The sequence below is a fragment of the Sinohyriopsis cumingii genome, chromosome 4 (assembly GCF_028554795.1).
Source record: "Sinohyriopsis cumingii isolate HCF-2022 chromosome 4, ASM2855479v2, whole genome shotgun sequence".
Classification (NCBI taxonomy): domain Eukaryota; kingdom Metazoa; phylum Mollusca; class Bivalvia; order Unionida; family Unionidae; genus Sinohyriopsis; species Sinohyriopsis cumingii.
The window spans coordinates 133163608-133186632 of record NC_142964.1 but is presented as its reverse complement, the minus strand read 5'-3'; the positions used below and the strand labels follow the sequence as shown (position 1 = coordinate 133186632).

Sequence of the window (23025 nt, the reverse complement as noted above, 5' to 3'; positions counted from 1 at the left end):
ATTGGTACACTGCACTTGGTAGCTGGGGCATGTTTGTCAAGCAATGAACACAGGCAGTTATCGAGTTGTTCTGCTGGATACAGGGGGAATGAAATTTGGTGTCTCAATCTAACATAGAGCACCCTATCTCTTTTGACTGGTACCCTGCCCATCTCAAGCAGCTAAGCATCCTGCATCTTTTGCTATTTTCATGAAAACAGCAAAAAGGCACAGTCAGCAATAATTATAGTCCATGAGAATAAAAGATTAATCCATTCCTCCAATTCCAGAACCTGGAATTCCTTCAATGTTTCTAGCCACAAGAACAAACATACACAGTGTTTCTCACACATTATCTGCCTCTTTCTCTTCTCTTCATCTTTGCAATATTTAAACTATTTACAGTCTTATCAACCAGTTTGTTTTGTTGTGTACATTTTGCCATTTTATTGAGGAACTATATTCTATGTAGCGTTCAATGAAATTGGTGCTAAACAGAGAAAACTCCTATTCAAAATTTTATCCCATAAAAGAATTTTGTCAGCATTAGTTAGATTATGTAAGACCGACTAAACACTTGTATTGCTAAGATAGTAAATACTCATCTCTAATATGATGACTAATTAAATGATAACTAATTAAATGATGACTAATTAAATGATAACTAATTAAAACAAAGTCTTATCGTGATCATTCTACGTCTGAGTGCAAAATAATCTGGTTCAATGACCTCAAAACACAGTGGCACAAAGTTAAAACCAAGGTTCAAACCACAAAACAAATGGCAAATGTTTTTTTATAGAAAACCCATGCTCAAACCATATATTAAATACAAAACTTAGAGTGAATCTCTTGTAGAAAATTTATGTAAAAAAGGAAGTTCTTTAATATTTTACAATTCTATCTTAATTTTGAATGAAGTTACAAACTGTCAAGATATGCTCACTTCACACAAATTGTGTACTTGAAGAATTTTAAGAATAACAGGACTGGTTTGCCAGTTGACGCAAATGTTTACTCTAAACTTCAGTTAACACAAATGCTTACTATAAACTCTAGTTGACTCAGATTTTTAATCTAAACTACTGAGAGGTTTAGCTCACTAATTTTACCTGATCATCTCGAATCTGAAGCTGCAGGAAATTCTGTGTCTCCATTGGCTGGAAAAGAACACTTCCTGTAGCAGGAGCGATGTCATCTCCTGGCCGGGCATCCGAATTTGAACTATTTATCTGGAACAAGGACAATCATAAATAAATACGGTCAAACTTTCCCAAAATGTCCTAGTTCTCTATTATGTAATTTCATGTCTTTGTTGTTGTTGTTGTAGGGTTTAACGCCATTTTTCAGCACATGATAGGCTATACATGGTGGCCAGTATTAATGGTGGAGGAAGAACCCGGGAAAACCCCAGAAAGAACCACTGACCCTCGAGAAGCTACTGGCAAGCTTTCTCACATATCCACATTAGCCGAATCCGAGACTCGAACCTACACAGACAGAGGTGAGATGGCAGTGATCCATAACAGAGAGCGCTTTAGACCACTCAGCCACTCGGAGCCTCATCTCATGTCTTGAAGATAGTTACATTCTCAAGGTCTTCAAACCTGAATGAAGGAGAAATTAACCTGCAGTGTTGCTTCCAGAAAGTTGATGGAAAATGGATCCAAAGCCCTCAATGTATTTTCACAAATGGGCCAATCAGACAAAAATGTGGGCCTAACTTTTCAAAGCTATTATTTCATTCAGTAATTGCTTTGAGTTAAATTTTATAGGTATAATAACGGGAATACTTGTGACTATGAAAATAAACTTACCTGGTGTAATTCTCATTTCATATCTTCAAGATGGGCCTTGATACCATACTGACTATTAACATGTCATTCAGATGACCTTGATACCATTCTGACTATTAACATGTCATTCAAATGACCTTGATACCATTCTGACTATTAACATGTCATTCAAATGACCTTGATACCATTCTGACTATTAACATGTCATTCAGATGACCTTGATACCATCCTGACTATTAACATGCCTTCCAGACCGGCCTTATTATCATTCTGACTATTAACATGTCTCCTAGTTATACTAGTCCTGTAAATGGTCTTCAATTGTTTGTGTTTTACATATAATCTACACATCATCATTTTACTTCATTTCAGTCAATTTGTTCTGAAACATGGAATCATAATATATTTTTACCAACTGTGCTTCATAGGACTGGGTGTTGGTGCTGAACTCTCCATTCAGATTTAAATATACTTTTGTTAGTTACACAAATTCTGGTGCGTTGCAGATGATCCATCTTCCTTCTCATTACATTCAAGCTATATTTTACTTTGATTTATACCTAAGTAATCTAATTACTGGACTAATAAATTCATGGAATGAAATGGGGTCCTGTTGTACCCACAGAAGGATATTTCCTTGTTACCATCTTTTATTTCAAGATTTGTAAGAACAAAACCCAAAAGATGTCTCACAAAAAAATAGTGAATTTGCTGTATTAACCAGTTTGTGAGAAACCAAGATAAGATATCCTCAGTAAAGGCCTGACTAATCCATTAATACCACACTAGCTTCACATCTGTTTAAATCATTTTCATGGTCTAATCCAGCATGCATAATAAAATTAATAATTATTTAAATTATTCAAATTATTTAAACATGACAATTAACAATAATTGTTGGATGTGAATCATATGTGATTTTAATTGATTTCACATCATGTAATTAAGCAGGTATTTACACTGTGCCGATAATTCTACTACTTAACAATCAAATGGGATCCATTATATACTTGTTTTATAACAGAACCAATTGCAAGGGATTAAAATTAACACTAATCCAAACTTTTACCAATGAATTACTAAAACTACAAGTTACTTTAATAATTTAACAAGTGGACATGTATTGATTGTAATTCTAAAAAAACATAACATGCCCTTTTATGCTTAATTTATACATGACATGCCCTTTTATGCCTAATTTATACATGAATGCACTTTCATGGTCAATTTATACATGACATGCCCTTTCATTGTTAATTTAGACATGACATGCCCTTTCATGGTTAATATACAAATGACATGCCCTTTCATGGTTAGTATACACATGACATGTCCTTTCATAGTTAATATACACATAACATGCCCTTTCATGGTTAATTTACACATGACATGTCCTTTCATTTTTAATTTACACATGACATGCCCTTTCATGGTTATTTTATACATAAAATGCCATTTTATGGTTAATTTACACGACATGCTTTTTCATGGTCAATTTATACATGACATGCCCTTTTAATGGTTAATTTATACATGACATGCTTTTTCATGGTCGATTTATACATGACATGCCCTTTTTATGGTTAATTTATACATGACATGCTTTTTCATGGTAAATTTATACATGACATGCCCTTTTTATGGTTAATTTATATATAACATGCCCTTTTTATGGTTAATTTATACATGACATGCCCATTTTATGGTTAATCTATACATGACATGCCCTTTTTATGGTTAATTTATACATGACATGCCCTTTTTATGGTTAATTTATATATGACATGCCCTTTTTATGGTTAATTTATATATAACATGCTTTTTCATGGTCAATTTATGCATGACATGCCCTTTTCATGGTCAATTTATGCATGACATGCCCTTTTCATGGTTTATTTATACACTAAAACACCATACAGTTTCTCCTACTACTGACGAATTTCAGTTCATTCTGTCAGTGAATGATTCAGCAGTTACTGATTGGGCATAACAGTATTATAAAATGGTCACAGCAAGGCTCTGAATCTCCCTGATGGCATGTAGTGGATAACCCAGGTAAAGTTATAATAGTATTGTGAAATGGTCACAGCAAGGCTCTGAATCTCCCTGATAGCATGTAGTGGATAACCCATGTAAAGTTTCTTCAGCAGAAATTTAAGGAGTCCAGCAAAGACTTGGCTGGTCAATGAAAGTTTGGGAAAACAATTGCAACTGTGTGAACTTCATTCAATGGATTTAATTTGAATGCACAACATAATGCTCACATAATGTTCTTGGGTGAATAAAATGGAATGAAGTGAATGCACTTATTTGAGAAAGCAACATATAGCAGGAATTACACCCCCAAGTTCATTGTGTCATGGATGGCATCACTCAATAGAAATATAATGTGATGTTGTTCTCACTAACCCAAGTGAAGAATGGATAATGCAACAGACGTGCATATGTCAGCAAGAAATGCTTTGACTGGTTGACAATTGATATATTAATACAAACTGATACATATTAATTATTACATGGGAATGGTAGGGAGTGGGTCATCTATTGTAGTGCATAAACTGCACTAAAGCAATCTCATATGCAAAAGTTTATACACAACAAATGCCATATCCAGTTAATTGTTTTGTTTATAAATCATGCATGTTTTGTCGAAGGGCACTGTCTACTAGTTGATCCTGATCATTCTGTCAATTGGTGATTCAGCTGTTACCAATTAATGGTCTCCACTTGTACAAAAGTAAAACTCCTTGACATTGCAAAGGTATAACTCCCTAACTGAAAGTTATAGATTGACCCCTGAGTAAAGTTTCTTGAGTGAAAACTGAAGTGGCCCATTGAAGACTGGACTAGCAAGAAAAAGTTGTGGATGACTAATTGATCTGTCTGTTGTGTTAACTGAGCACCATCCTAAACCCTGCACTTGATGAGAGATAATGAATGCACTTATTTCAATAATGACAACAAAATGTGATTTAGGGAATCAGGCTATTATTAAAGCTTGATCAGTCACAATGGGTTAAAATAGGGTTTATTATGTCATCCTTGTTTGCTAATGTGAGAATAAGAAAGATATGAAAGTTCTTGCAGGTGATGCAGCTGTCACCAAAATGCCAGAAATTGAATAATGACAATACAAATATGATATAGAAAAGTGAGAAAGTAACAGAGATCATCAGAAAACAAATACAAATACCTGAAATATGACTTAGAATAGGAAAACAAATACAAATACCTGAAATATTACTTAGAAAAGGATTTCATGTTGTGAACTTTCTCCATTAAGTATTTGGAAAAATATGAAAGTGTGTGGATAAGTGGAAAATTAAGCAGGATCGCTATGCTATGATCAGTAAAATAAAATGCTAATTCAAGCACTGTATTACAAAGATTAAGAAAGCAGATCTGAAATTTGCTAACTGCTTACCAGATATGTCACAGTCACCTGTCCAAAGATGCCCTTACTTCTACCAATTCCAATGTTAATGATTTGAGTGAAGGTTGGATCCTCCCTTACTTTCAATGGTGAAGACTGAAACAAGAAAGATCTAAAACATTTCAGACAGGATTACTACAAGAGATGTAATATTAGTAAAAAAGTATGTATTACACTGTATTTGGAGAGATAACATAAAACATGGAATATTGTGTTCTTTATCTTTGTTTAACCATTTATTACATACTTTAGAGTGCAATATGGATTATTATGATTTCCCTTCGTGCCATGGGATGATTGAGTTGTGTGACCTAGACAAATAAATTGAAACTTCATTTCTCCCTTGGGCATGAATACTTTTTATTTGTCAAGAATATTTGCCTAACCACTGTTTGTTTGACGTTATGCCTAAAGTATTGATGTCAAGTCTTTTGATTTGACTTGCTTCTGTATTACGATAAGATCGATATTTCATAAGTAAAAAAATGTCATTTGTTGCAACTGATAAGGTCACACCAAATCTAGTGACTTCTTAAGCTGATGAGATTTGTTGTTATAATCCTCTTCACATGATTCAGCATATACAACAGTCTGGTGAGGGATATATATATATAAACAACAGTCCAGTTAAGGGATATTTAAATACAACAGTCTGGTTAAGGGATATTTAAATACAACAGTCTGGTCTAGGGATATTTAAATACAACAGTCTGGTCTAGGGATATTTAAATACAACAGTCTGGTTAAGGGATATTTAAATACAACAGTCTGGTGAGGGATATTTAAATACAACAGTCTGGTGAGGGATATTTAAATAGAACAGTCTGGTGAGGGATATATGTAAAAACAACAGTCTAGTTAAGGGATATTTAAATACAACAGTCTGGTGAGGGATATAAATAAAAACAACAGTCTGGTGAGGGATATATTTAAATACAACAGTCTAGTTAAGGGATATTTAAATACAACAGTCTGGTCTAGGGATATTTAAATACAACAGTCTGGTGAGGGATATTTAAATACAACAGTGTGGTGAGGGATATTTAAATACAACAGTCTGGTGAGGGATATTTAAATACAACAGTCTGGTACAGGGATATTTAAATACAGTAGTCTACTGAGGGATAATTAAATACAACAGTCTATTGAGGGATAGTTAAGTACAACAGTCTAGTCTAAGGATATATTTAAATACAACAGTCTATTGAGGGATAGTTAAGTACAACAGTCTGGTCTAGGGATATTTAAATACAACAGTCTATTGAGGGATAGTTAAGTACAACAGTCTAGTCTAAGGATATTTAAATACAACAGTCTATTGAGGGATAGTTAAGTACAACAGTCTAGTCTAGGATATTTAAATACAAGGGTCTAGTCAAATGATATTTAAATACAAACATCTATTGAGGGATATTGAAATACAACAGTCTAGTCCAAGGATATTTCAATACAACAGTCTGGTGAGGGATATTTAAGTAAAACAGTCATCTGGTCCAAGTATATTAAAATATAACAGTCTCGTCTAGGGATATTTAAATAAAACAGTCTATTGAGGGATATTTAAATACAGCAGTCTAGTCTGGGATATATATATATACAACAGTCTGGTGAGGGATATTTAAATACAACAGTCTGGTAAGGGATATTTAAATACAACAGTCTGGTGAGGGATATTTAAATAAAACGGTCTGGTCTAAGGATATTTAAATACAACAGTCTTTTGCGGGAAACTTAAATACAGCAGTCTAGTCTGGGATATATATATATATATACAACAGTCGGTGAGGGATATTTAAATACAACAGTCTGGTGAGGGATTTTTAAATATAACAGTCTGGTAAGGGATTTTTAAATACAACAGTCTATTGAGGGATATTTAAATACAACAGTCTGGTGAGGGATATTTAAATACAACAGTGTGGTGAGGGATATTTAAATATAGGAGTCTGGTGAGGGATATTTAAATACAACAGTCTGGTGAGGGATATTTAAATACAACAGTTTATTGAGGGATATTTAAATATAGCAGTCTAATTTGGTATAAATATATATATATATATATATATATATATATATATATATATATATATATATATATATATATATATATATATATATATATATATATATATAAACAACGGTCTGACAACGGTCTGGTGAGGGATATTTAAATACAACAGTCTGGTTTGGTATATTTAAATACAACAGTCTGGTGTGGGATATTTAAATATAACAGTCTAGTTTAGGGATAGTTAAATACAACAGTCTCATGGGAGATGTTTGAATACAACAGTCTGGTCTAGGGATGTTTAAATGCAACAGTCTGGTGAGGGATGGTTGAATATAACAGTCTGGTCTAGGGATATTTAAATGCAACAGTCTGGTGATGGATGTTTGAATACAACAGTCTGGTCTAGGGATATTTAAATACAACTGTCTCATGAGAGATGTTTGAATACAACAGTCTGGTCTCATGAAGCAGTTTAAAAATATGTCATGAAATTGCTAGATCAAAAGATCTGTTCATTTAGATAATACAACTATTGCATAACTTTTCCCTAATTAGTGCATGGAATAAAAGCAATTAATGTTGAATGCTGTGTCATGACTATAGAAGCTTCCAAATGGCACTGTGCTAGTTTGTGCCCTGTGCATGTACTGTTATGTAGAAGCAGTTTATCCTAGTGCAAGAGGACATTTGATTTCCCCTTGTCCAGATTAAAGTCTCCTATTGAAAATTCCATCAGACAATTATGATTTCACAGAATTTCAACAATACAAAATATGTAATTTTCAAAGAAATATTTAAAGATTGTACAAATTTGAGAATGTTTGTCTTCACTGATATAGGGGACACAAAGTCAAGTTTATCAATAATATATAAATGATCACTTTTCTTACATCAATAAAGCTGAATACTCCATATGCATCATCATTGGCATATATTGTAACCGTGGCAACTGTAGGTGCTGCTAGAATTGCTGAATTTCCTATAACAGATAACTCAAAAATGTATGTTTCCTCAATCTCAGGAACATTGTCATCTGTTACAGTGAAGGTTACTGACACCACATCAGGACCTCCTGGTATGAAGGTTGCCACCTGGCTGCTACCGACAAAGTCCTGGTTTTGATTATCTACCTGTAAAAAGAATGGGCAAATCAAAGTTAATCAAAACTATTGGTAAAATCTAATAATGCTCACTAAATTTATCATGTCGAAACCAAGCTAATTACATAAAGACAGTCAGATGGTCAGACATGCATGATTATTATATTGCTCAGTCAACAAAACCCTAATGAAACAAAGACCATATAATGTTTCAGATAAGGCAAAGCTTTGTTAAATCAGACACTGCTGGAACCAAAACTTGGGCTGTCTAATAAAACTGGACTGTTCAGGTTTTCATCAATACTGCAATGACTTTGATGGGACTAAACCATATGGTCAGTTTCCAGCATAAGCCAGGTTACATTGGTACCAGTTTTGGAGAATTCAGATGTATTACTGTTTTGTTACCATATCAACCATTAATTATAGTGTATAGTTCATTGCACACTGCATCTTGAAGTTTATCTATCTATAGCTCAGTAAATGTTCAGGTCAGAATCGTTAAATGTACCTAAAGTACCTAATCGTTTTTTAAACACTTTGTGTAAAATGAATTAAGTACTTTTAGCTACATTTAATGACGCAGACCTGAAAATTTACTGAGTTACAGTTGCTGTCTGGAACGAAATAAGTACAGAAAATATTGAACATTTGAAGCAATTAGAGAGACTTCATCAATTTTAATTGTAATACTAAAGCAACATATTGTAAATGGCAACAATAGCAAATGCACAGAACATCAAAAATCCCCATTAGTGTGATTCTATTTTCATAATCAAGATCGGGCTTCCAACGATCTGCACTCCTGTTTCCAATGGTAAGTCAGCATCATATTTGCTGCAGTAAATAGCTGCAAAATGATGCTTGCATTGACCTGCAATATCCCCCGTTTCTCTGAACACATCTCAAAAACATGAGGTGATAAGTACTGGGGGGGGGGGACAATTTTGTTTTTACATTTATTCTTACTAAATCTGCCTTTTACATTTAAATTTTCCCTGTTTATGTTTAAAATAGAGATGATTCTTTCGAAAATGAAACAAACCTGTATTTTTCTATGAATATTTCACAGAATTCCTATTGTAACTAAGATTGGGGGGGGGGGGGATTGTCCTCATTTTGCCTAAAATTGTTGTTGGACATTTTGAATATTGACTGCTTATTCTTCGAACTTGCGGATCATCGAAACAATGGAACTATGGGCTTAAATATTTGGAAAATAGAGCTCTTGTACAAAAATTGTTCAGACTTATCAACTTTTGAAGGAATGAAACTTTGAAAGATCCAACAGTTATCATTTAGAAACAGGAGGAACAAATCACTCCACTAGAAATGTTGAGTCTAGCGTGGCGCCTATTAAAATGCAAAATCTTAATCAGTGCATATGTGAATTGGCCTCATGGCATCTATATGAACTTGGTTAGAAAATATTTGAAAAATCAGTCTCAATTGTTAATATCTGACGTTTGACACCTTCGTAGGGATTCCAAGACTGTGACCACCTAGCACGACATCACTCTAGCAGATATTTACTCCAAAAACAGGTGCCCCGAGTGGCCGAGTGGTCTAAAGCGCTCTCCGTTACGGATCACTGCCATCTCACCTCTGTCTGCGCCGGTTCGAGTCTCGGATTCAGCCAATGTGGGTGTGTGAGAAAGCTTGCCAGTAGCTTCTCGTGGGTCGGTGGTTCTTTTCAGGTCTTCCTGGGTTCTTCCTCCACCAATAATACTGGCCGCCATGTATAGCCTGTCGTGTGCTGAAAAATGGCGTTAAACCCCACAACAACAACTCCAAAAACAACAATAACTCCAAAATTTTGTGAATTTCCACCCAGAAGTTTAAGGAGAGATGTGGTTATGGATGAAGCATCTTACATGATTCCGATACCTTTCAAAATAGCAGCAACAGTATCGTTATTATTATAAGAAGTAGTAGTCATAGTAATTATAGTAGTATATACTGTTAAAGTGCTACAGTTTCTGCTGCAGTTACTGGTGTAGCGTGAAATATATGTGTGTTGGTTTACTAGGAAAGATGTAAAACTCTTTAAATTTTATTCATGTATAATTGACCAAAGTACAATTTGTTACTCGATATGGTCATATCCTCTTCTTAGTACACATATTTAATTTGTTACATAATCTTGAGCGAGGGATACTGACATTTTCTCACTGCTCATATTTTTGCACATGTGTGCATCTGTGACAGTAACCCAAGTGTGGATGCGCGATAAAGGCTTCCCCCAGCATGAGAAGTGTTGCATCAGATTATGGCTGCGAATAGAGGTAGGACAATTAGGACACAATTCTGGGTGCCCACTATGGTCAGAGGGCCCACCTCTGTCACGATTTGTAATTTATTGGGGCCTCCTGGAGACGTTTTCCTAGGGCCCACAAATCCTATCTGCGGCCCTGCATTTGTGTCTAGTTTCAGTACACCGTTTTTAGCTGGAACGCTGGATAATTAAGGCTGTGAACTCGCATATAGAACAATACATGCTGGCAACCTTTCATTCGTTTTTCACTGCCAGTAAATCAGTTATATGTTTTGGGACACTAGCACTCCGGTTTCATATTCGTGCTCAGAATCGTCAATGGAAAACTTTTTCATTTCAATCAAGACTATCTTGAACGTTTCCATTTATCTTCCATAGATACAGAGTAGGTAGGGTTTACTAAACCTGTTGAGACTACTTTGCGCTGCTGCGATAATTTCCTAAAAGACACGTATTCATTTGTGCAGCCCTAATGAAATTATTTTTCTACTGCCACCAACCACACCTGTTGATACTGATATAGCTCCAACAATGATTCCGATAGGTGTACCTATGACAGTTGCCGTTGTTGAAATTTTTGCCACACCAAGACCAACAGTTGTCCACAAACAGCATCTACGATAACATAAGCGTATGTGTTTTGCGTATTAAATGGTTTTCATTTCGGTTTCATTTTTGCACCTGTTATTCCCCTAAATATATTTTTTTTCACATCAATAACTTTGAGGTTCCCATCACTGTTCTAGTATTAATATTGTCACTGCGGGATATAATTGCTTGACAGGCTGACCTTTTTCAGGTACAACAGGCACACGTACCTGCAACCAAGGATTTTGTTTCCTGATTCAACTGCCATGCAATTGTAGCAAATATATTGGGAGATTTATGTTCCTCGGGATAACCACCAAATTCACCCAAATATACACGAATTACTCCTTTGCTCTTTGTCTTTAATGGGTGTCATTTTCTCATAAGAACTATACCACAGAAATGAGCGTTTTTGACGAATATCGGTCGAGGTCTTTCTTTGATTGATCATGTCAATGTTGGTTAGAGATAATGAAGGGGAATGTAACCATGGTGGGTTTGTCAGTGAATTTGAGTGCTAATACAACGATTACAAGTTGGTTTCGAGTTAGTATTAAAACACATGGGTGGTTCCAACTGTTGATCTCTATTTGGCCCCTGGTAAGACTATTTTTGAGTGTGTATGATAGACTGGTAACACCATTGTCAAGCAAATATTGGTCAACAAGAAGCACAAAATCGCCATCGATGTCGGTATCCTTTGTCAGCCAATCAAACACCTCATTTGAAAATTCTGCGACATAGCAATCACGTGGCTGTTTTTGGTACTGCATAGGAGAAAAATTCTCGAAACCGGCCTCCTCTTAGAGATGAATCAATAACCATGCGTTCATTAACCAAAATTATTATTGTACTCCACTCTCCTCCATAAACACATATAAGTAATCACCGTCTATAATACTATAAGTAAGTCGAACATTTTAATAAGACATCAAGCTTTTTCTCTTCTTTGCTGGTCGATATTTCCCCATGAAATTACTACATTATTGTTGCATAATCGTCCACATATCTGGTGAGTCAGAGAATTGTTTGATTTCCTTTCCATTGATGGGTTGTTGTGCGCTGTTGAACATGATGCCATTATTGACAAATATAACCTTGATATTCTCTAGGAAACGATTACTGTTATCGCCACATACAATTTTTCAATCAGTTTCCAGAAAGGCCATGCACAAGAGAATATATCAAGATGATTCTGAGCACAAATACAAAACCGGAGAATGTTTACGTAGCAATAGTTTAAGGTCAGTCTTGTTTACATTTAGAATAGGTTTTTCCACTGGAACTCTTAACATTCTATTATGATGCAGGTGAAGCGAACATGTGTGACTTAAACCCCAAAAATTCATAGTCTAAAAGTATTGAGTGTTCCAAATGAATACCAATATTGAATGTAGTGATGTACCAATAGTCTTGAATAGGTTAATGTACCAACAGTCTTGATGTATCACAATGATATAATCCAAAATGTCTTTGAATAAAATCACACTGATCCCAAAACAGTGTTTAGTCCTTAAAGGTATGAACATTTTGTAATTCCGATGAATAATTTTAAAATAAACGATTCCTATCAAATTATATCTAAACCTAACTGAAAATTATTTTCACACAACGATATTAAGATATGAATGAGGAATTATATTTACCAAAACCTTATATAAGTTTGTCAATAATGTTAGTCCTTGAACTTAAATATAAGTCAGCAACTTATTTATAGCCTATAAACATGACAAAAAGCATGAGAATAATCTAGTAAGCCAAACCATTGCCCTCATTTACGGATAATGATCAAGTACACAATACAAATAAAATGTGCATCACAGATCTAGTATGTGCAGAATATACCCTGGTTTTATTGACGAGATTATAAGCATTAAGGTGGCGCTCGGGTTTGCATGTGCAGCCACATGCTGCATCGTAGCATTGATTTTGTATGGGAACTTGAAGCGTCATAATGGGAAGCACATCAGAACTCGTAAATCAGTGTTGTATGCATCATTGATGTCTTCAGTGAGCATGCATATTACCGAGTGAAACATCTTTGAGTAAATGACTTCCTCGGTGAGCAATCGCTGACAAATCGATGTGGTTTCATTGATGACTTTATTTATGGTGAACTGACTCCATGAGTGTTTTCAACCGATCTACAAGTTCGAGGACATGTTGCTGGTCTGCAGTCACAAATCAAAAAGCTTGTAATACATCAACAAGCTGTAGCACGTAGGTGTACAGGTTCAGATCATGGTAGTCACCGAGATTTTGACACGAAGGAGGACAACTATATTATTCTTATACATGCAGTCATCAGAGGAAAAGGAAGGTCTCAGTCTTATGCAGCTGAGCTTTAGAAAACTTTTCCCAGTCGTGCATATACTCCTATGGGTAGATTATTTTGTGAGTATTCAATTTAGGCCTTGTAAGCTGAGCGACACCATATTGACGGCTAATCGTAAAACGATCGTTGCTTCCTGCCGCTACATTGTTAATGAGTTTGTCCAAACTGGAAAGATGGGATTACAGCGAGTCAGTGAAATGCAGCTGACCTGGCTGCGATGTCATGGTAGTTACTATATCAAGAATAAAAAATGTGTATTCATGTCACGGAAGTTGTTGATGTATGCATCAGGAGTCGTTAATACCATTGTTGTAGTATTACAGTTATTTTATCGTGCAAGCGTGTATGGAATATTCTGATGCAAGTGTATGTGTGACCTAATGATTTTAATCACCTTTTTGCTGTTGAAAGGTTGTGTGAGGGTGTGAGATTGTCTGGGTCGAAAGGAAGACTAGACTATACGTCCCTTATTATTTACATAGAAGCTTTTGGTGCTGTTTGGAGTTGTTCGGGTTGGACCGAGTGCCACCCAAAGGTGACGAAGTAGAGATAAGTGGTTACAGAGGCAACGGGACCGGATAGAATAACGGAGGCAGAAGTTTGAAGGCAGACAGGAGAACGGAAATGGAAGGAAGAAGGACCACAGGAGTCTGACGTTTTATCAATAAATTATGGCGAAGTCTCTGACAACATGAAATCACCTTATAAGTAATATAAATGAACACTTATATTACCGATAAGGTGATTTCATGCTGTCAGAGATTTCGCCTTACTTTATTGATAAAACGTCAGACTCCTGTGGGAGGACGTAGTCGAGGGACGGAAGGGTTACTGGAGTACCAGTCAAGGAAAATGAAATAATACAGATGAGTAAAGTAGCAGGGACAGGCGGAAACACTCACGTTGCACATCAGATGATGAAATTGGCAGATTAAATAGGTCAACCGAGTGGAGAAATTATGGAAATTTTTTTGTGCTGTTTGAATATTTAGATCTGTTATTAAATTGTTATTCCTTACATTTTTTTTGACTCCTGATACATACATCCACCTAGACCGTCGGCATTGCTGACTAATGGAGTTTTATAAGAAATTCCGTTTAAATGTATTCTAGCAAGATTCACTTCCCCTGAAAACTGTTGTTACGAAAGAGAAACATACTATTTCTTTAAAACCGAAGTATGTCAATATTATTTTATAAAAACATTTGTTAAAACAATGAAAAGAGGTTATTTTCGTTGCGCTGAACTATGCTAAAGACAAGATATAATTAATTTCAGTTTAAAATTCATGTCTACCGAAATTGCTACGTTATTAGTAACAACCTTTCCATACCTATTTACGGTTCGACTGATGATGTTTCATACAACTATGACGCCGACCAATTCTAACCTTTCTCATATAATGTGCGATCAGCCCAATCTGAGCGAAATTTGTTTTTTTTTTCACACAGATACGCAACCGAGGTTTCTTTCTCTGCCGATTTTTTCGTAATCATTGGTGGGCCAGAAGTGGCAACTGCTCTGAGTGCCGCAACCTTGCCACAACATTGCTGAAATACTAACCTAGCGTCAAACTATTCATTTCTGTCCATTATTTGTGGCCGTTTAAGACCTTAATTAGATAATTACTAATGTCCAGTTATGATAAGCAGTGTCTGACTGGACATTTGTTCTAACTACAGCTTACTTAGGTTGCAAAAACAAAGATTGACTTCCTGAACTATTTGACAGTTGAGTACATTCTCAAACACTTTCAAAGCCATATCCGTTTATACAGACCATCATGAATGTCGCCTTCTAGCTAACCCAGTCTTAAGTTTTGCATGCACTTTAAAGCAACTTATTCGCCCCACTTACCCCTTTAGACGACCCCTGAATGAATGTGACCTTTTCCATGTTTGCTCTGTATATCGATGGTATTTCTTAATAAGTAACTTTAAATCAACGTTTAAGCTATTTATTTAGTAAATGATTTATAATCATTTAGGTTCCAATGTGTATTTTTTTAATTAGTGTGAAAATAACATCGAGTAGTAGACTAACTAAACCAAAACTCTCCCTATACCGTACCCCATCATTGTAACACTATGAATAGGAGTCATACATTGTAACGCTACTTATACGACAACGTAATGAAATTCAGACCAATGACTATCCGCGATTATAACAGGAACCGTGTTATAAGGGAGGACCTTTTGGTGAGGGAATGCTGTTATACATATTTTCTTGTTTCTTTTCAAAAAGAATTATTTTTGAAAAATAATGAAAACTAGAGATTGCAGTCGTGTCGATTATCCACACTTTTCCAATTTTACCCCACCCCTTCTAACCACTACATACGTGATCTAAAGACTCCCTTCTCAAACTTCTGAAATGTCATATTAAATAAAATCACCATACCTCAGTCAGTGTGGAAATAATCCGCATAACAGGAACTGATTGACGGATGGATGCATGCATAAAAGCACGGAGGCACATGAATGGTCACATTATTTTCTTAGAAGTACACACATTACAATTAGGATGAGCTTAAACAAAGTTAATAAGAATTCAACACAGTTTATAGCAGAAAATTAAAACTGTGGTGTATTTAATAAAGACAATACTAATATTTTTAAGAAAAGAAACAGTTATTGGAGGGAAAGTGCAAAATCTTTTCCTTTTTCATTTTTCCAGAATTTTTTTTATGTGACTGTCATTTGTTTGTAATCGTTTAACAAAATCAACATTGCATACAGATTAACTGTACTCACTCTGTGACATACAGACTAACTATACTCACTTTAACTATGACATACAGAATAACTATACTCACTCTATGACATACAAACTATATTTACTCTAATTATGACATACAGACTAACTATACTCACTCTTTGACATAAAAACTATACTCACTCTTTGACATAAATACTAACTATGACATACAGACTAACTATACTCACTCTATGACATACAGACTAACTATACTCACTCTATGACATACAGACTAACTATACTCACTCTTTGACATAAAGACTAACTATACTCACTCTAACTATGACATTAAGTATTTCACTGATTTGGCCATTTCTTTTGATTTGTAGCTGCAGCTGATCTCCCTCCGCCACAAACACTTTGGTCTGTACAAATTGCACAGTAACCTGTCCCTCGCCCATTCCACAGTACACCAAGAAAAACACTACACCCACGAACATTCCTTTCAGTTTCCTGTAAAAAGAAGAATTAAAAGTTAATGGTAGCAACAGTGCCAGAAAGAGCTGATAATTTGTTTGAAAATATATTTAATGTTTGACACAGTATACACGAGTGGCTCAAAGTATTAAAGATATGGACTGAGGTATATATTTAAGACAAATTAAGCAAGAGCACAAGAAAGTGTTTACAGTGACTTAAGCCCTTCATCTTGGTGATTAGCTTTTATCGATATTCTTGTATCTCAGCACTGAGTTTGGTGAGTGTAGGACCTACATTCTAAAAGAAAATGTCTAAAATGGATTCCAAGGACACAGTTACTGCGTAGAACAAGCAAGTCACAGTAATCTACTTTCCATATGGTGGTGTGATATTAATAAAACGGTATCGACCGAAAAATTTAAATAAGCAAATTACCTCTCCCAAAAATATAATGTTTTGGTCTTGAAAGGTTTCTATCCATTAATGTCCAATATTAGTGAAGGGAATGTTAATAAAATAAAAACAAACTGCAATGTTTCAACTGCAGGAATTTCTAAGTTAGGTTTCTCCTTTCATTATCTCAGAATAAGGACCTAACCTCCAACTCCCGAAAGACAAGCACTGTCATAACCCAGTCTAAGATAGATATAATTTCTAAAAAAATATTGACCAATGTTAATTGTTTAATATTGATATATGATTAAATTTCATGATATGAAATCCGAAATGCAGCATGCTTTGACTCAGACATGTAGACGATGAGTAGAATAGACAGCTGTTACCTTTACAGGGTGGACTTATTTTGACGGAATGTTCATCCAATGATATGCCACTTTACAAAAGCTAGGAAACATCTGAAATCTATTTAATGTTTGTAATTTTAAAACACAAAAGCTAAAGTTAGGATGTTGAATTTTTCAGAAAGGAGTGAATAATCATTATCACACCATTCATCCGTAACAAAGGTGTGTATTATGAAAACTACGACGTAAATTCCCTATTCAACAGCCATTTTAGGATGTTAAAACCAATTGTGCATTGATATAAACTTTAAATACATGTGTTTCAGGTATTCTACTTTTCATTATTTCTAATTCTATATGAGTGAGACTCTTCGTTATTATGCTATTGATTTGCATGGTGACACATGTACACCGATGACTTCGGTTGAATAATGTTTCACATCTGCTGCTTAATGGGGCTCTCCAAATTTGTGACTAAACTGTGTTGAGCCACTATGTTCATTGAGTCATTGACAACCACGCCTTAAATACAGCAATAACTTCTACCTACGTAATCTAAATTAGATACTATGATCTCAGTACTTCGTAATTTTAAGTACCTGAATTATACACTCTTTTTGTCAATTCTGCCCATCTTGTTTGCCATAAGTTGCATTCCATATATTAAGGATTCTACATATTTTTGTCTTTATCTGTGTTGTATATGTCTGTTTTGGATATTTTTGAACATTTATATCGTTTGTCTCTATCTTTGTTATGTATGTCAGTTTTGAATGTTTCTAGACATCAGCCATTTGTCTCATGATATATATAATTACGCTTGATTGGATGGGTTTGTCTTCCTGGTAATTTTGGCAAGTTTTTTTTTTTTCCCTTCGCTGTTATTGCTTCATAACCTTTGCTTGGTACTATATAAATAAGATTAAGCTGATGTGCCGTTTAACCATACATTTAAATACATAATACATACTCTGCATTAGATGTTGTTTTCACTGAGATCCCTGGGTCAGACAGATGTCTTCCTGGGACAAATGTTGGAGACTATTGAGATTCTCCCCCACTCCCCCATTTATATTCCCTTCTTGAGCATGAAAAGATGATTTCAGATATGCAGCCAGACTCATGTCGATAGGTTTATTCCAACTCCCAGAGAACTGAACCCCAGGGCGCATCCCTTAGATCTATCCTAATTACAGAGACTGTGAAATAGTGAACATATTTGAAGCTGAAGCGGAGTATGGGGTTGAAATAGATATTGTTACACGCACACGGGTATTTACTTGACCGAGCGGTTGTCAAACCCTGGCGCGATTCTCGCTAGAAGTCATAAGTTTCCCCGACTTTCCAAAGACTTCCATACAACCTCAGTTGTAAATCAGAAAGCCCGACGTGTCCATTCTATACCTAAATTTTCCTCTAATTAATGCAATACCACAGATAAACCAAACTGTCAACTATCCATCAACCGTACATCTGCGTGTTTTGGCTTCATTATGTTTCCGTACCACCAACCGTTCACGCCTTAGAACATATACGAGTACTCCCTAACAATGGGAACTATTTTAACTCCGCCACCTTAGGCCAGTCAATGTATGCTTTCCAGGCACATTTCGCCGATATAACTGCACCATATTCGCCCGCATGGCGACATAAACGGTCTCTGCCAAGTCCCTTTTTATTTATGCCCTTGTGTAATTTACCGGTTTAATACCGTAAGTGCTGTCCTTGCAGTCACGCTACCAATGTATACCACTAGATTTTAATATGTACTATTTTACGACAGGGACAGTCATTCGGTTCTGGTCGGAATTCACTACTAGTGAACCAGGACATCATGGCAACACACTAACACTTCCTTCCGTGACGTTTGCTTCTATTGATTAGCTCATTAGTTCGGGCCAGGAATATTTCCATGGCGCCAAATTCCAATAATCAAACAAGTAATCACACAAATCAAAGAATTGCTTAAAACGGGGCACTACAACCACGTGCACATACTCTAAATTTACTACAATATATAGGGAGATACGTGTTTTGCAATTACAGTTGAACACTCCATTTATTTATTTATTTATTTATTTATTTATTTATTTTACGTTTTATCTATTACTTTTCAAACATACACACCGGCATGTGGAATCTATGGAAAATTATGCCAGACTCCATCAATAATTAAAGGCGATTGATCTCATTATGCAGAAGAAGTTCTTCTCTATCTGCAGATAATTAGAGTTACCTGCCTTTTCAATTATGTATGGGAATCTTTTTTTATGTAGTTGCCTATAGAATTAAACAAACTATGCCTAGTATTATGCAGCATTACCAGTCTCAATGAATATGACAACAGTAGCCAAACAGTATGAAACAATAAAGTGGGTAAAAAAGGAAAGAATGAATGCACATTCCTAATAAATAAATAAATAAATAAATAAATAAATAAATAAATAAATAAATGCAAGAAAATAAAAAGAAGACAACTCGCCCACCAACTCACCCCCCCCCAAAAAAAAAAACACAACAAAAATACAAACATATTGTCCATTTATGCTTGAGACTGCTGACCTGAATGACGTGCAATTTCTTGAGCAGATGGCCAATAGATCTGGGCTAGTAGCAATCTTTCTTGATAAATTCCTTCCAATAATGTTGATTGAATATGTTATACAAACAGTTGCTTTAAGGTTTCGCTATTTCTTTTTTATTTTCAGCCATAATTTGATGGTACATTTAAAGGCGCTTATGACATGATGTTTTCTGTCAATCTTCGTCTTAAAGTTTTTGACCAGTCTTTTGAAACGAAGTTGTTTATATATTATTTTATCTTTAGAAACACAGCCATTTAGCTTCAAGGCAATATGTTTACTGTTATATTAAGAACATTCTGTCAAACTATTATCACCTGTTCCGTATTTTAACAATTAGTTTTCATTTTTTTCAATGGCGGCCACCTTCGGTTGTAAAAAGCCGAAAGCCAAGCATGACAACGTGTTTACTATCAAATCTGGTAAATTTATGAAGAGAGGTTATTGTGAAGCATAACGTATTATGTATATTTGATTTAATTTAGTTGTATGTTTGTCGTATGGGCTTTTTACCTTGGACAATGAAAAGTGTTTCCTTGTGACCAGATAAGTCTAAATTTAATTTTTTTGAATTAATAATTCTTTTTCCTGGAAATATTTGAGTGCTCATACATAATTCTTGGACAAAGATATTTCTTGAAATTTTATTCGGAAACTCAAGCACAGGAATATTATTGTCTGTGGAACAACAAAGAACTGTAGACACTACAGCACTATACTGGCTGTTGTATACGTCATCGACTCGACTCGAACTCAAATTCATTATAACATTTCATTACCAGGATTTCTAAAATTGAATTCGTGGATTATTCTTGGAATATTTTTGGATTTGATTCTTAAAATCGTAAGTTCTTTTTTCCCACGTTTACCGTATTTTCCAGGGAAATACATTATTTGTTGAATTTTTCAAAGCTTGTTGTTTTCACTTTTTCTTTGTTGCTGTTAATGAGAGCCTGAAAATGTAAGTACGAAAAGAAAAGGTTTTTATTTTAGCATATGCAACCATATTTCATGTCGAATCGAAATCATTTGCACAGACTTAAAACCCGTTTATGCAAGAATATTTTTCCATTCAACTTTGTAGGATTCTGTTAAGAGACTTTTTCGAAGTCGTTTAAAGACTTTTCGGTTTTAGTAATGACCATCATATAAAATGGCGGATTAACATTATTTTAATATGATTAATAACACTTCATAACAGTATGAATTTTTTCAATTTCCAACGATTCCTTTTAGCGGTATTTGAATAAAATCGTTTAAAGGTTTGTCTTACTTTTGTAGTGGTGGCCATATTTAATCAGCAACATCTGCATTAATCTGCATACCCGTCAGGCCGTTTTGATTTTGACCAAATTTGCTAAAATTCCGCTAAACAGTTTTTTGAGAAGTTCAAATTATATTTTTTTATTTTTAGTAACGGCGGCTAAATTTAGTCAAAATTCTTTGGATTGTTTTGAAAAGTAGTTGTTTGTGTGTTTGTTTATTTTAGTAAAAACGAATATGTTTTATGGCAAATCGACATCATTTACGTAACAATGAAAGACTCTTCGTACGAGAAAACTTTGTGCCGAATTCGATCACATTCTGTTGAGAGATTTCGGATTGATGGATCGACATCATTTTTGCAAAACCTTACTCTCTGCCGGACGCAGAACCTTACAATAAACTCATTCTGGAAAGCTAAAATAAATTTGTTTACATAGCGTGCCAGGCATGCTGAATAATTTATTGACAACCTTCTGTGCTCACGACCCATGATACAAACAAAAGACTGTGGAGAAATGATTTGCTCTGCAGCCCAGCACCTGTTGAAATTTGACTACGCAGTAAATTTGTTTTCTGTCCCATGCCGAGAATATAGTTATACAATATGAATGAAAATACCAGAAGTTTTGTTTTTGTTCTTGGCAAATAGACAATAATTAGTTATATTCATGTCTGTAAAATATGAGAGTTCATGTCACTTGAATTAAGGTAATGTCTTCAGATGGCGATTGATAACAAGAATGATCTTAACAAAAATACTGATATACAGATAATCCAAAATAAAAAGTCCAGCTGACATGAAGAACCCAGTAATTAGTTCATTTGATATATTTAACTTAATGCAAAAAACTGAAATTGTCTAGGGCAGTTCGAAGGTACATTACTCGGCCTCATAACTCTTGAAAAGGTTTTGCCATGGCGTAAAATTCTTTCTTTCTTTCAAATTTATTCTGTCAACTATATAATTTGTTGACTTCAATATATCACTCCGCTAGCAAGCTTTAATTCAGACAAGCTCTAACATATACATTTTAGGCTCTGTTAGAAACTGACAGAACAAATTAAATGAAAGAACATTTTTAACATGAACTTTGGCCTAGTATGTAGAACATATTTTAATCCACGTGTGCTGTTATTATCATATAATTACACCTTTCCAGGTACTCCATGTTACCAAGAAGATGAATCCTATTATGATGGCAAACAACATTCATAGCAACCCTTCAGAACGGGTAGCAAAGTTTTTGTGGAACATCAAGACATCAAGTGGAATCAACCAAATTACAAAAAAGGATAACTCCACCATAGCCTTGAATCAGACAAACATAGACCAGTGAGTTTGTTTGGCGGAAATGTGATCATTGCAGTCTCTCTGCCCTCTAACTGAAATGAATACCAAGCCATGGGTTATCATGTGTTTGGTTCTCTGACACAAACCAAGAAATGCAATGATAAAATTCCACCTATTATTTAAAACGCCTTTTGGAATGACCAACATTCACTCACGCACTGCCAACAGAGGGTAGAATGTGAGAGAGAAATATAGAATTAAAATCCCTTTTAAATGAAAATAACGTTCTCGGCCCCCTACTATCCATCATGAAAAAATTAAGATCTATTATGTCCGTACCGTCCTCTACCCTCCTTTTAAAAGCAAATCTACTATCCTCCATTCATATAATCGCTATATTTTTACAACTGGAGTAAAAGAAGAGATAAAAGTAGGATGCCATTTATTT

General features: G+C 34.9%; 1 protein-coding gene across 1 annotated transcript in view; it reads right to left on the bottom strand.

Moving 5' to 3' along the window:
- Positions 1-18610, bottom strand: part of LOC149802116 (adhesion G protein-coupled receptor V1-like) — a 513020-nt gene extending 494410 nt beyond the window's left edge. Inside the window, exons 1-5 of the mRNA XM_089956897.1 lie at positions 18432-18610; positions 16551-16728; positions 8110-8349; positions 5200-5304; positions 1092-1211 (exon numbers count right to left, since the gene is read on the bottom strand). Of these exons, the coding sequence (XP_089813023.1) occupies positions 1092-1211; positions 5200-5304; positions 8110-8349; positions 16551-16728; positions 18432-18610 (822 nt within the window). The remainder of the gene's footprint in view (positions 1-1091; positions 1212-5199; positions 5305-8109; positions 8350-16550; positions 16729-18431) is intronic.
- Between the last annotated feature and the right edge of the window lie 4415 nt (positions 18611-23025).